Raw genomic sequence first — 14,792 nt, forward strand, 5'->3', positions numbered from 1 at the left:
GGGATGGTGGTAGAAGAAAGAGCATTGGAGAGTGGCTGCAACTTTCTAACGTGATCTGCTCATTTGAAACCACGGTCTGAGTTGTGCTTCTGGTGTCTATAATGAACACTTGGGGTCAAAAGATTACCCAGTGGTTTCTGCAAATTATCATTGCTCCTGATGTCCATCCCCATGTCTAGAGCAGATACTGGTACTGGACCAAGTCTGGTTAAGACAGCATTAACTAACTGCTGGTGTTACAAAGGCGCTTCAAGGCCATTTCCTTTGCCTGGCACCTGACTAGCAGGTGTGGATGCTCCCTGTGTGCTTTCAGGAGCAGCCAGTGCCATCAAGAACAGGCCACAGGGACAGGTCAGACCCATCCTGATGTCCTGGGAGAAATCACCATTGCCTTGGCTGTGGGACCTCAGCCAGCAGCACCCAGAGCTCAGTGACACACAGCTGGATGTTGGGCATCCACAGCAGTCCCATGCCATGGCTGTGTTCATCTGGGCTCCATCCTGGAGGATGATGGAGTCATCTCCCACCCAGCCTAGGCAGAGATAATTTGAACCCAGTCACCAATGCAAGACTCCAGTAAAAATTTATCTTTACTCAGTGCTAGACAAAAATCTCCAGGCTGGAGGTGGCTCCATGGACCACCTTGGCTTATGGATTTTTTCATTCTGTCCCAAGATGCTCTTTCCCCTTCTCCCTCTTCTGCTGCCAGCAGCTCCCCAGGGTCAGGGGAGGAGAAGGTTGTGCAGGGTAGACCAGCCCCTCACCCCACTGTGCCCGTTGGCCCCCCCAGTCTCTCCTTCCTGCTCACGCCTTGACGTCGGTGCTGGCGGGTGCGAAGCTGACGGGATGGTAGCCAGGCTTGTCATCCTGCTTGCGGTAGTACATCCGCGTCAGCACCGCCAGGATGAAGGTCTGTGGGATCAACAGCTGCATATTCATCTCTGGAAGAGGAGAAGGGTCATTTGAAGGTGCCTCCATCCACCATGCCCACCCCCCATGCCATGCCACGTGATAGAGGGGCTTGGCTGGGAACATGTGGTGCTGCTCTCCCATCTCCGACTTACGCTGTGACCTGGCCTTGGAGGAGAAGGGCGGTGAGCAAGCGATGCTGCCACTGTTGGCCAGGATGCTGAAGATTGCAGGCTGGAGCGCCGTCAGGAGGAGCAGGAGCTGCGACCACAAACACTCCCATGGTGAGGGCTGTGCCGCTGCCCTGCTCCCAGCCTTCACCTTCCCTGCTGTCCTGCAGCCAGCAGGGCTCTCACCCAGCAGTGGCTCCTGCCCCACCATCTTCTCTCATGCTGCCTCACCCCATCTGTGCTGCAGGAGCCCCTCACCTAGGAGGGAGCTGGGCAGGACAGAAGCTCACCTGGAAACAGGTGAACTTGGCCTGCATGTTCTGCTCAGCCAGGTGCAGCCGGGCCTGCCGGAAGAGGATGCCCAGGGCCCACAGCCCAAAGAGCGTGGAGACACCAACCAAGGTGTTGATCCAGAGGGCCACACTTTCCGCTGAAATCTGGGGGGGACACACAGAAAACGTTACTGGGCTGACAAAGCTCAGGTGGAGATTTCCTGTCTAGGTCATCAACCTGCCCATCCCTGTGCTCTGGCACTCACGTCAGCAGGGTTGTAATTCCCATCGGCAGCCAGGATCAGCCCCAGGAAGACAGCGACTGCCCTGAAGAAGGCATACTGGAAAGTCCCCAGGATCATCAGTTTAAGCTTTTTCCTGGCATAGTGAGAGAGACTGGTAGCACACTGAGCTCCCCAAGTCCCTGCCCAGGGACATCTCTTCCAGCCCAGCAGAAGCAGGGGATGAAAGCTCTCTAGAGGCAGAAGTTTATCTAGACCCCCTCACCTGCTCATGGTGATTCGGGGCAGGCAGGGGCAACAGCAGCAGCACGGCCCAGTGCTGATCACCATGGACACATCCTTCAGGGTGCTGAGCAGCACTTCCTTGCCCCCAAAGCCCTCCACCATGACCAGCATTAGCAGGTAGAAGCAGACAGCAAAGTACCTGGGGAGGAGGAAGGCAAGTCAAGCCCTGTGGGCTCCATGGTGGCCTGTCCCAGGGTGGGTGATACTCACGCTGTGGTAGCCATCTCCACCACCATCATGGAGCGCGGGAACCACAGGCCGAAGCAGCTGACCACTGACACAACCTGGGGGACACATGAGCTTGGCACACTGACATTCCCCCTTCCTGTGGGCTGGCACGCCTTGGGTAGCTCTGGACCCCCAGGGTGATGCCCCCCCAGCACCCCCTCAGCCCAGCTCACCGTAGGGGCTGAGCTGCTCCAGCAGAGGGTCTTCATCTTGATAGGGCAGCGGATCTTGCGGAAGAGGTACGAAACCTCTTCCACATAGATCACAACTGACAGCAGTGTCATGATGGTGCAGAGGCCCAGGATGATGAGTTGGGCTATGTCCAGCTCTGCCAGGGAGGGGTGAGAAGCTGTCTTCATCCTGTCCCCACTGGGGCCACTACTGCAGGGAGCTGCTCCATGACCCACCACTCCACAGATTTAGGAAGCTCTGTGCCATGCCCTGGACATGCCTGTCTATGCCAGAGCTGGCCCTTCTGTGCCACTGCTCCCTGTCCCATGACAGCTGCCCCAGTGCTGGCCCTTCCTGGGCTGTCCCCATCCCTCTAGGAAGGACTATGAGATGGGAGGCTAAGACCCTGGCACCAGCCCAGTTTCTGACTTCTGGGACTGTTCCGTGCCTGCACTTGCCACGGCCACCCTACCACCTTCATTCCTGTCCTGCTCCCGCCAGCGACAACAGCAGGGTCCTCCCCACCCTGTCCCCCCACCTACGGTGCAGCAGCTGCCGGGAGGTGGGCGGCAGGGAGAAGCAGGCTGCCGGCACGCTGAAGTTCTTGATCAGCATCTCCACCAAAGGGAGGGAGAACCTGCAGAGCAGAACGGGAGTGCTGCCCGGGGCCGCAGGGACACGGGGACAGCCAGCCCCGCAGGGTCCGAGCAGTCCCCTGGCTGGCTTGCCTCACCGCCAAGCGCCTCCCTTCCTTTACAGAGGGATCATCCAAAGTTCTGATCCAAAACGTTGGATTTGCCCGGCTGCAAAGCGGCACGGGGATCTCCAGCACTCACCTGGGGTCATCTGCCAGCTCCAAAGTGGGATCCATCCTGTTCGGCTCCTCGCTCGCTCGGCTGTGGGGCTGCTCGTCACCGCCCGCCTCAGCTCCCCTGGCCGGCCCGCGGGGTCAGAGTCCCCAGGGCAGGGACCGCGGGACGAGGCCGCGCCTCGTTCCAGTTTAACCAGAGCCTCCGGAGCTTCCCTCCCTCTCCCGCAGCTGCGGGCACCCATTGGCGTGGCCCCGCGCCGTCCCGGCCCAGAGAGTGCTTTGGCCACCCGGTTATCGACCCGGGGTGCCGGGAAGGCGACTGTCCCCCGCAGCCCTGCGTGTCCCGAGGCCTGGGGCGCAGGGCAGCCGTGCCGGGGTGACACTGCCGGGCCCGGCCGTGGGCTGCTGGTGCCACGGAGGGGCCGGGACGTGTCCTGGTGTCCCCTCGGCAGCAGTGCCGGGGTGGCAGGGGGAAGCCTGGCAGCCCCCGCCCTGCCCGGCGGGCCCCGGGAGGGCTCTGGGCGGCTCGGCTCCAGGGGCTGAGCCCTGCACCGAGCAGCTCCCACGGCACTAGAGGGCAGGGCTGGCCCAGCTCCGAGCCCTGGCCTCGGGACAGCAGCAGCACCCCGGCCTGGGGAGGGAACAATCTGAGTGGGGAGCTGCGGGCTTAGCCAGGGGGAACAGTGTACCCCAGAATCCTCGTGGGTCCCAGGGGTGTCCACGGCTCCGGGTGTTCTCCCAGCCCTTCAAGGAAAATGAGTTCTGATTTATACTGGTTTCCTTGTAACCACTACCCTTGGCCCCTCTGGCAGGGGGCTTCAGCTGCAGCCAGACTGGCACCAGGACCCCAGATGGGTGCTCTGCACCTTGCTGGAGGAGCGGGATGCTGCTGTTGTCACAGGAATGGGATGGGGGAGGAGGGGGTCCTGTGAGGATTCTGCGTATCTGAGATCCTATGGACACCTGGCACTCCCCTCCTCTCAGCCCCATTAACCAAGCCCTATATCCCTGTCCCTACACACTGTGACATACCCTTTCCTGCCCTATATGCTGTAACCTAACCCGGCACACTGCGTGCTGCACACCCAGCCCTCTGCACTCACACACACACACACCTTACACAAGCAGACCCCTCACCATGGCTGCTCCTGGCCCCACAGGGTGCATGGGACCAATGGGGGCCCCCCAGCCAGCACCTCTGTATCACCAGCATTGCCTGTGGCTGAAGAAACAGGTCAGCTCCTGCGACATCTGCCGTGCTGGCCTCTATGTGATGGTCACTGCAGGCTATGTCACGGCAGTTCTGCTGTCTTGCTCATCCACCTAGTGCTCATCCCTCTGTGGTCCATCAGCACTGGGATGATCTGCACGTATCCCTGGCCCCAGGGAAGCAGGGTCCAGCCCCAGCACGCAGCCACACGTGTGACACACATGTGACACATGCAGGAGCCTCTTCTCCTGCCTGGTGTAGTCCCAGGGCCAGCACCACCCACGGGTGCCCACTGCACAGGGGCACATGCTGGTCCCCTTGTCCAGCACACCTGTGTCTGGCTGTCCCTGCCTCACTGCTGCAGCACCATGCTGATCCTTCTTGCCACTCAGGTAGCACCTGAGCCTGACTGAGCCCTGATCCCCTGCATTCCCCAAGCACAACATGCCCCGAGATGCAAGGTACAGATGTGGGGCATGGAGCAACCTGCCAGCCCATGGGGGGGATGCAGAACATGGCTAGGCCCCAAGCCCAGGGCAGAGGGCAGCCCCACACATTGATGCCCTGCATGAGCGAGTCCCAGCACACATGCACAAGTGTGCAAGGAGGGCACCATTGCTGCACGCTCCCCTCTGCTCCCCACTGGGGCTGGATGCACCAGTGACACCCACAGCACTGACCTACCTGCATCAAGCCCCAGCCCCATCACCGTGCCCAAGAGCACCCCACATGGGGCCAGGACACACCCACACCCTGTTGTGCTGGGGTCTGAGTGTCACCACCCCAGAGCTGTCCCCTGGGGACACGGAGGGCTCTCACCCCTGCAGCCCAAGGTGCTGAGCCCTCCCTGTGCCAGCAGGACAGGATGTGCCTGTGACTTGCTTGCTTCAACCTGCCCCAGGAGCTGGCGGAAATGGGTGTGAAGAGAGGGAATGCAGTGGGATGGGATAGCCCAGAGTCCCCCCAACTTCTCCATTATCCCAGCCCCTGTCTGTGCCTGGGATGTATGGTCCTGAAGCCATCAGGGTCCACAGCCACCCTTGTCCCCCAGTCAGCCTTCTCCACACAGGCTGCTGCCATGCCAAAAGCTGGCAGGTGAGCATCCCCTGCCATGGCCATGGGGGTAATAGATGGGCCAAGCTGCCACCAGTTCTACCTCAGCCCCACACCTTCAGGATGCTCCAGGGCAGAGCAGCCACAGGGACTCCCTTTCCTGCCAAAAACCCTTTCAGCAGGGAAGGAGGAAGGTAAACCCACCAGCCCAGAACTAGGGGTGGTTTGAAGGTTTGTGGTCCACTCAGCATCAGGGTGGCTGTTTTGCCCCAAGGAGCTGGCAGAGAAATCTGCAGCAGTGCTGGAAATTCTCCCCATTTGCTCATTTAGCTTTTTTTTTTAATTTTAAACAAAACTTTTTGACCGTGGAAATCCTGTTCCCCCTCAAAAATAAAGCCAAGCAGACCCTCTCAGCATGCCAGCTTCGCCCACACTGCTGATGTGTCAGCATTCCCCAATACTTGGAAAAGCCCTTAAAATGCAAATATTTGTACGGGGTTTAGACAGTTTTCTACCCATCTCTAATTCCCTGTGGTTATGGCTAGAAGGGCTCACCTCAGTGGGCACAGTGAGCTCCCAGCTGACCATCACCAGCTTCCCCATGGCCAGGACATGGCAGGGAAGAAAACTCATCTATATCCTTGGTAGGAGCTGCTAGGAGACCGAAACACATTCCTTCTCATACTCTCCCACCCAGAGCCTGAGGCCACGGTGGATGATTTGGATGCTGGGGAGTGAGAACTCCACGCCCAGCCCAGGCTGTGGGCCGGCCACACAAGTGGACAATAAAGATCTGCACCCTGAGCTTTTGGTGATCCGTGGTCACTGCTGTCACAGGACACAGGGGGATAGACCCTGCTCAGCGGGACAGAGCAGCCAGGACGCTCCCTCTCCCTAGGGACCTCCCACACTCTGCCCAGTCCCTGAGCCAAGCAGGAGCAGCCCCCTGAGAGCACTGGCACCCCATAGCGTGGGGGGATCTCTGGAACCCACCTCTGGGGAAAATACACTCCACAGGCACCTCTTCAAAGGGATGCCCATGCTTTGCATGGCCACAGATGATCCTGTTTCCTACACGCCTGGGGTTTAGGAGAGAGTCAGCGCACGCACCCTGCCAGTTTTCCGGCAGCTGAGACACTGGGAGCAGGAGGGTGGGCACAACTTGAGAAATAAATAAAACAAAAAGGTCTATCAGACTTGTGAAAGGGCAGGAAAGCCTTTTACAGGATGCTGGCCCTTTAAGCCCACCTCAACCCTGCAAGCATCGCTGTGGTAAGGAAACTGCTGCTGAGTATGGTGGTAGTGGATGAGGGGTGGGGACCCTGCCGGCACAAGTAAGACTGTTGCCACCAATGTTCCAACACATCCCACAACTGCCCAGCTCGATGGCCTTGACTGGATCCCTGCCAATCTGTCAATGTCACAGCAACACTGGCTACCAGGCTGGAGAGGGCTCCCAGGACTTCAAGCACGCCCCTGCAATGGTCAGTGTGGGGCAGTGACAATGCCCCCAGCCCTGGCCCCAGCACAGCAGGAATGGGGCTGGCTCCCCTCAGCCCTAGGTCTGGAGCTGCCCCACTGATAAGGATGGCAGGGAGCCCCTCCCACGGCTGGCCCATAGATAAGGCCCAAGTGTGCCCCACTGATTGCCCTGGGAGGCAGCTGATGGGGTGGGAGCCACCGCTCCTGGGAGATATGGCCAGGAGGGAGCAGTGGGTGATGAGGGCAGGGAGGCTTCTGCAGGGGAGTGAGACGCTGGGTCCCTTCTCTGGGCAGGTGAAGGTGCCCTGGCTGCCCTGACAGCATACCTGGGGTAGGAGAAAGTGTGGACCCCCTGGCTGAGCAACATCCTCCCACAAATCCTCCCCTTTCCAATGGGGACCAGTCCTCTGCTGCTGGAAAATACTTCCCAGTACCCTGCAATCCCAAAGGGCTGCATCACGACCCTGCTGCAAGGCAGAGTCAGGGACCCCACCACACCTCAGTTTCCCCAGCTGTAAAATGTACACCATGAGGGTATAGAGGGCTCAGTCTCTCATTGCTCCATGCCTGGGGAAAGATCCATGCCAGGTGTTATTCATAGACCAAGCTGGCATTTCAGATGAGGGGGATACTGCCCTGGAAGCCAGCTGGCTGCCTCCAGTCTCTGTCTCAAGGTCACCAGGAAAAATGCTGGCCCCAGAGGGGTTTGGGGTAGGAGTCCTTCCAGCTGCAGCTTCCCCTTCTGGGCAGGGAAAATCCCCTTTTCACAGCACAAGGCAATAGGGATCATTCCTGTTAGAGAGCCCAGCCCTCAAATCTCCTGTGCAGCCATGAGTGATGGAACATTCCCAGGAGGGGCAGCGATGGTGGGGTGAGAGCAGGGGAGTGCAGCACACGGGGGAGCACAGGGCAGAGCTGGGGATTTTTGCTAACCAGAACAGCTCGCTGTTTTACAGAAAAGCCAGCCCCGGATGTCTAACCTTCTCGGGAAGCAGAAGTGCTGCAGAGGGTGTGTGGGCAAAATCTCCCCATGCTCCAGCTCTCAGAAACACTGCTCAGCCACAGCTGGGGGACCAGATCCTGCTCACAGCCCTGGCGACACCCCCAGAGACCCTCCTGTTCCTGCCCATACAGATCTGGGAGCCACCACGGACAGTGCCATCCTGATTAGGCTCCCATGCTGCCAGGCTGGAAGAGAAGTGAGACACTGGCACAACCAGGATGCCACTGTGTCTGTCCCAGAGCACCTAAAGGGGTCACCCCACAGGGAACTGGCTTGTGAGCCCTCAGCAGCCCAGCTGCAGATCAGGTCAGCATGACACCTCTTCCCAAAACTGCTGAGACCATTTAACCATGTGCATATATTCATAGAAAAGCCACACATAACATATACACACACATCTATAAATATGTATGTGACTTTCTATACTATCTAGGATCTTGTACAGTGCATATAAACCATGAGGGATGGGTGTGCACACATGAGTGGAACAGCTTTTCCCCACAGACTGACTCATTGCCCATGCCGTAGCCTCAATCACACTTCCAAACCATTCCTGGGGTACTGGCCCACACAAGGGTCCCCCAGCCCCACAGATGACCAAAGGGGCTCTCCAGGGCAGGGGGCTTCCCTCTGCAATGCCCAGCATTCCACAGTTCATCCCCCAGACAGAGAAGAGGATGGTGGGGCCTGTCACTGGTTTGGGAGGAAGGGGAACCCACCATGAGACAAAAGAAGCCCAACGGAAGCTGGATGAAACCTTTCAATGGTCTGGATTGAGGCCATCAGAGCAGCTTTGATGGCCCCAGCCTTCTCCTCCTGTTTCAACAGAGCCTCACAGATGGGGTACCTGATAACACTCCCATCTTCTGTCCAGCCCTTCTGGCCCCCTTTCTGTTTGCTTTTCCTCCCAGCAGCTCCACGTCTGATGGCGCTGCACTGGGCCAGAAGGGAAGTGACCAAGCTGTGGGGCTCAGCATGATGAGGGCTTTGTGTCCTTCAAAGGGGACGAACAAACGGCCAGCAGTCCCAGCCTGGCTGGGGGGATCCTGCGGAAATACCGCGGTCCGTGCCAGGGCTTTGGATGCAAAGAAGTATTTTCCTGCCGTAAGGTAACATCTGCATTTCCAGTGGGTGTCCCAGTGACATGCCTCTGGTTTCTTAGAGCCACCCCCAACTCTGAATGAAAAGGCACCTTGTTTGAAAAACAGAGGGACCTTTTTCTACCACAGCTACCTAAAATAGCCACGTCACTGCTGATGTTTGCTTTTGGTGAATGACGAGGTTAACACACCCTCCGAGTGGGCTGTGAGCGTTTGCTTTGGTCAGGAACTTTATTTTCATACTCGTCTGTCTTGCAAGAAACTCACAGGTGAAAATGCTGAGGCTTTAAAAAGTCAGATGGACAAATATTTTCCCAGAGAGCCAGCAGAGACACAGTGTGTTTGTGGAAGGGAGGTGCTGCTCCCCTGATGACCCTGAGCCTTCCCAGCTCCATGGCACCCACCCACCAGCCTCGGCCACCCCATGGGGTCACCCACAACCCCTTGAGTCAGGCACATGGAGTAGTCCCACCTGCTCGGGGAAGCTTCAGCCCTTGGTGGGACTTCTTCAGCTGTCCCTTGATGATTCTGCCTCCCATCGCAGGTGGGAAAGCATCCCAAGTGCAGCTCAATGGGAACCAAGAAAAACACCTTCCCTTCCTGTCACATCTACCAGTGTCAGGTCCACACCAGGGTGCTGGGCAAGCACTCCCACCTGCTGCCTGCTCCCTCCTGCTTTGGCAGGCAAGGAGGCAGAGGGATGGGAGAGGATGGGCATGCCTGGAGAGGTGGGCACACTCATGTTGAGTGCAGGAGTGGGTAGGGGTGCACATGTGCATATACACATGTGTGTGCCCAAACTTGTGATGTACATGTGTGGGACATATTTATCCACCTGGCTGGCATCCACACCTGTGAGCACAGCATCCTATGGGGTGCAGGAGCTGAGGCAGGGTGTGGTAGGGGCCCAGCATCACCAGCTCTTGCTGACAGCCAAGCAATACTCAGCCCTGGACAAGCCTCTCCTGGGTGTCACTTCTTTCCCAAATCCCTGCTGTGGGATAAAGCAAAGGGACAAGGCCTTTCAGCCCCAGTCTCCTATGATGAGGAAGAGAATGGAGGGCTGGAGCAGCACTAGGAGAGGTGAACATCACGCTGGGCCCATTTGCCATTTTTCCATCACTGAGTAATAAATAAAACCTCCAAATTTTTATCTGCCATGAAAGCCACAGGGATGTGCACAGGCAAAGAAAGCTGCCAGAGAGGGGTAATGGCACTGAGCAAGCTCTGCGATGGCATGAGGCTGAGGAGGGAGCCTGCACTGGCACAGAGGGCTCAGCAGCCCCCAGGGCAGTTCTCGTGGACATACCGAGCAGAGCTAAAGGAGAGGCTGGTGCTGGAAACAGTCCCTGCTGACCTTTCCTTTACAGACCACAGATGACTAAAAGTCAGGAGCTAAAACCAAATACAGCCCACTATTCACTGGAGGAGTGAGGAAGAGAGCAGGGGAAGTTGTTTCCATTAGTGTGACCAGAGAGTTTTTCTAACTGCAGGAAAGGCTTTGACTCTCAGGCCACATCAAGACAAAAATACAAACTGATTTTTTTTTCTTTCCCCCTAGGGTTAAACTAGCTTTTACCAGTGAGTAAGGGCCCAGCCCTGCCATGTGTGCATCCCAAAGGCTGCCTGCCAAGACAAGGGGGAACAGGCAAAGTTTTTCTTCATCATAGCCCACCATGGACGTTTGCCCTTGAAGGGGACCTAGGGGAACAGTGCCTGCCAGGGACAGGACACTGTTGCAGGGCAGACCAGCAGGCATGGGAAGGTCAGCAATTTGGCTGAGGCAGCTGCTTATCTTGTTCCAAGAGCTGGGAGAGCCACAGGCCTTCTCCAAGCACGCACCTCCCAGGGGATTTGCCCTTGAGGCACTGACCTGCTTCTACTGTTCCAGGGAAAACAAGTCCAGACTCACTTTTATATCGACCATGTCTGTTGTCTGCCTGTGCCTCGCAGTGGGGGCTGGCTGCAAACTGCAGCCCATGGGTTTCAGCTCAGCCCCTGGGGCCCCACAACAGCCCAAGAGAAAGGCGTGAACACCCAGAGCCATGTCAAGCTCTTAATGATGAAAGCCTCCCATCCCTGGCTGCCAGAGACAAATTAAGGTACCGTGGTTTGAACACCACATCTCGCCCTCTGCTCCATAAATGAACCTATGAGGCACATGGCATCCCCTGGGTCCCCATGGCACAAAGCTGGCACACAGCAGGCAGGCACAGGTGTCACAGCTGCCACCAGTGCAGAGAAGAGGCAATTAGCAGGTAGTGAAAAAGCTCCTGCTCTCCCTGTTCAGCCCCCATTGTGCAAATCCTGCCCCAATTAAAGCCCCCTCTCTGCTTTCAGATATTGCTAGGAGAGAATAATTCACCCTAAAACAAGGTATTTCCAGCAGGTCAACAAGACAAAGCCAACTCTCAGCTTGCAAAAGGCTCTGGCACCTGCCTGGGAGCATTTAATTACCCTGACAATGGCATCAAGAGAAGAAAGGCCATGAGACCCCTTCAATCACAAATTCACAGAGGAGGCACCGACTTTGCCTGCTGCTCCCACCTGCCTGGGGCCAGAAGCACCTGCAGGCTGCAGCCTCTTCCCAAGAGCAGAACTATCATCCAGCCCTCTTAGGGACACCTTTTTCCCCTCAGAGCCTGCAATGCCGCACAGGGTACTGGCTTTTTTATGTTGTGCTTTTCCTTTGTCCTTTGCACCACTCTTATGCCAATAAATGCACATTATAAAAAAACAAAGCAGTGGACAGTTCTAATCTCTAAGTCAACATTTGCCCTTATCACAGAGGGTGGCTCCCACTGAGCAGGCTCAGGCTCTTTATCCAAAAGCAGCACATGCAAACGCTGCAGAGCAAATCAGAAACAAAATATTTCTGGGCTTTCCAGGTCCTTTTGGGAGCACAGGACTGAGTATCCAGGGACTCTTTGCAGGACCAGATCCTGCTAGAGAGGTACAGCAGGCCCTGCAGGACACAGCTGGGCAGGGACATGTCCAGCATACCAAGCAAATCACTTCCACCATACCTTCATGTCCTTTCATGGCTCTGTCCAGGCACTGCACAGAGCTGTTTCCAAGCCTGTTAAGTAACAGTAACTTTCCTTCTGGCCACATATGCTTCTTGAGCAAAGCACCACAAATTGGGGATTTCTAGGATTCTAACCACCAAGTCTGGAAGGGAAAAACCCCAACGGCCCTCAACTGTGGCAAATGCTGATTCAAGAGAAGTGCTTGCAAAATTGCACATGAAGCACTCAGCAAAAGTGACCTGGAATGCCTGCCTGGTGGTTCACTGAAGGAGGAGAAAGAGAGGCTGTGCTCTGCAATCCAGATATAGATCAGCAAGAGCCTGAACAAAACAGACCAAGGGAATTCATGAGAGGCCCACGTTTTTGAGGAAGAGATCCACATGACTGTGTCCCAGCTCCTGTATTCTCTCCCTGCTGCTTTTCTTTCCCTTTCCAGTTCCCCTCGCTCAAACCCTTGGCCCCTTGTGCCGGGGCCAGTCCATGGGTAGCCATCAAACACACGGGCTTTTTCGGCAGTGCAGAGTGAGACAGACCTTTGATGTGTCCCAGGGCGGCCACGCTGCATCCCCCTGCTTTTCAAAGGCCGGTCCTTGGCTATTGTGTTCACATCCTGAGCTTGTTTGTACACTTGCTGCAGCACCCCAGCCCCGCAGCCCCCCTGCCACAGCCACAGCCGCTCTGACCCCCAGATAAAAGCAGAGCTCACGGGGCAGAGCTGCTATCAGAGCAGGGACAAACGGTGCAGCTGCCAAGATAGCAGAAGCTGACCCCACAGGGGTGAAGGCTCCAGGTCAACAACATCCCCACAGACCATGGCTGCTGCCATGGGGCTGCCAGGGCACTGGGGCTGTTGGCAGGAGCGGTATCAGTGCCATGCACGCCAAGGGATGTCCTTGTGCTGTTGCTCTCCCCCTCAGCTGCATCTGGGGAGGGCCAGCATCTTGCCAAAAGAGGTAACTGCCAGGCAGGAGGCAACACTCAAATGCTCTCTGATCATCGCCTCATCTCTCCTCCCTCTGGGCAGGCATAAAGCGGGATAACCATCCACCCTCCTCCCTGTAGGTAAGGTAGGGTCGTGCAAGGAGCACAGAGGGGTCCCCAGGACCTGGTGGTTAAAATCCCAGGGAAACCCAGTGTTTGCAAGAAAGGAAGCCCTGTTAAAAAAGCCAGACTGTTTTAGTCCCACTGGGGCAGTGTCCAAGCATAAGCCTCTCTGCTGGGCCTCCATGCCAGCCCCTGGCAAGAAGAGCAGCAGTAAGGAGCATCACTGCAGGCACATCCCTCCTTGTGTGATGGGAGAGATGGGGAGAAGAACCTCCACATTGCAGGAAGGGAAAAAAAAAATCCCCGAGGACTTTGAGAGGGTGGTCCATGGGATACCCCAGCTCAGCAACTTTATAGGAGCAAGTGCCCACACAGTCCTCAGCCCCACATCTCTCCTCCAGGTACTTGGTGCTCTGTCTCCTCTGCAGCTAACTGGCTGGAGCACCAGGCCAGCTGTGGAAAATGTGGAGAGCCAGGCCAGCCCCAGGTGCTTCCCCAGGAAGGATGCAAAGATGGGTGTTATTTTGAAGGGACAACAAAGCCGTGGCCAGATTTACCCACTGCATTTTCATCCTCTCAAGTGCCTTTTCCCTCACCTCCTGCACAGCCTCTTTGCTACAGGACAAGAGGCAGCAGATCCTCTCCCAGATGCCAGTGCCTGTCACAATCCCTGTCCTTCCTCAGCCTGCATGGCAGCACGTGTGAGGGCTGTGGCCAATGAGCAACAGCTCCCAAGCATGGCTGTGTTTGCTGGGAGAGGGCAGGATGGAATGACATCCTCCAAGGCAGCATGATGGCTTTTCCTGAAAGGGTCATACCCAACTACTTCACCCACTTTTTGTCAGGGCAATTGAGAAATGCAGCAGCAAAGGCCAAAGCACATGGTCTTCTGGAGGATGGGGGTACTCGTGGTGTTGTGAAATTCTTGGCTATTGCAGTCTTGGATTGGTGAGACAGGAGCTGAGAGGGCAGGCTCTCCTGGGAGCCATGCCTGCCAGCCCTAACCTGGAAGGTTAGGGTAGTAGAGGGATTATTCTGACAGTGAAATAAAAATAGATTTCTCAGCTTCCTGGGACCTGTAATCGGTGACTGCACCCATGAGGTGCAACCCATGAGGTGACCAGGGAGCACAGTGTATCCCTCAAACCTGCTCCCAGGAAGGCAGGAGCTGGCACTGCCACTCCTCTGAGTGGCTGGGATCCAGAGGAAGCAGTTGCCATTCAGGGCAGAAGATCAAAGTCTTTCTTTTGTCCCCAGATGTCTGTTGCTTCTCTGGCCCTGTACCCTGGGGTGCCTGGAACGCCCCACAGCCCCTGTTCCATGGAGTGCACCGCCAATGGGAGCCCTGTGCCTGTGACCCCACAGACCACTGCATGTCCCACAACCCTTGGCCTCAGCCCAACAGCAGATCAAATTTAGCAACACACTCCAGCACTTGGTCCTCAGCTCTTCCATCCCTTCCAGATTGAAGAGCCATGTTAAGTTGCAGTATTTCTTACCAAAGAAGTGCTCAAGTCACCTCACAACATTGTTCATGATAAGCTGCTGGAAAATAAGGGAGTATTCTGAGTTGGAAGGGACCAACAAGGATCACCAAATCCAACTCTTATGTGAATGGCCTATGTAGGGATCAAACTCACAACCTAGACATTTCTAGCACCATTCTCTAACCAGCTAACCTCAGAGCTGCATGTGTTTTGGCTGCTTTTAACATGGGTTACACAACTGGTCACACAAGGGTCCCCCATGCTGCAAAACTGAAGTGAAACCGTGTTTTCCTTCC

General features: G+C 56.5%; 1 protein-coding gene across 2 annotated transcripts; it reads right to left on the bottom strand.

The window, feature by feature from the left end:
• Positions 1–572: 572 nt before the first annotated feature.
• Positions 573–4,594, bottom strand: SLC51A (solute carrier family 51 member A). 2 transcript variants are annotated; one of them, XM_086843154.1, is made up of 9 exons: positions 3,114–4,594; positions 2,820–2,914; positions 2,280–2,434; positions 2,089–2,162; positions 1,859–2,017; positions 1,618–1,729; positions 1,370–1,516; positions 1,065–1,170; positions 573–941 (listed from the first exon to the last, which is right to left on the bottom strand). In XM_086843154.1, exons 1-9 carry the CDS (start codon positions 3,146–3,148, stop codon positions 805–807), a joined length of 1,020 nt encoding a protein of 339 aa, XP_086699280.1. In that variant the 5' UTR covers positions 3,149–4,594; the 3' UTR covers positions 573–804. The 2 variants fall into 2 exon arrangements, with proteins under 2 accessions (XP_086699280.1, XP_086699281.1); XM_086843155.1 differs by lacking the exon at positions 2,820–2,914 and having other exon boundaries at positions 3,114–3,403.
• Between the last annotated feature and the right edge of the window lie 10,198 nt (positions 4,595–14,792).

This window comes from Cyanistes caeruleus, chromosome 10, assembly GCF_971803275.1.
Source record: "Cyanistes caeruleus chromosome 10, bCyaCae1.hap1.1, whole genome shotgun sequence".
NCBI lineage: Eukaryota > Metazoa > Chordata > Aves > Passeriformes > Paridae > Cyanistes > Cyanistes caeruleus.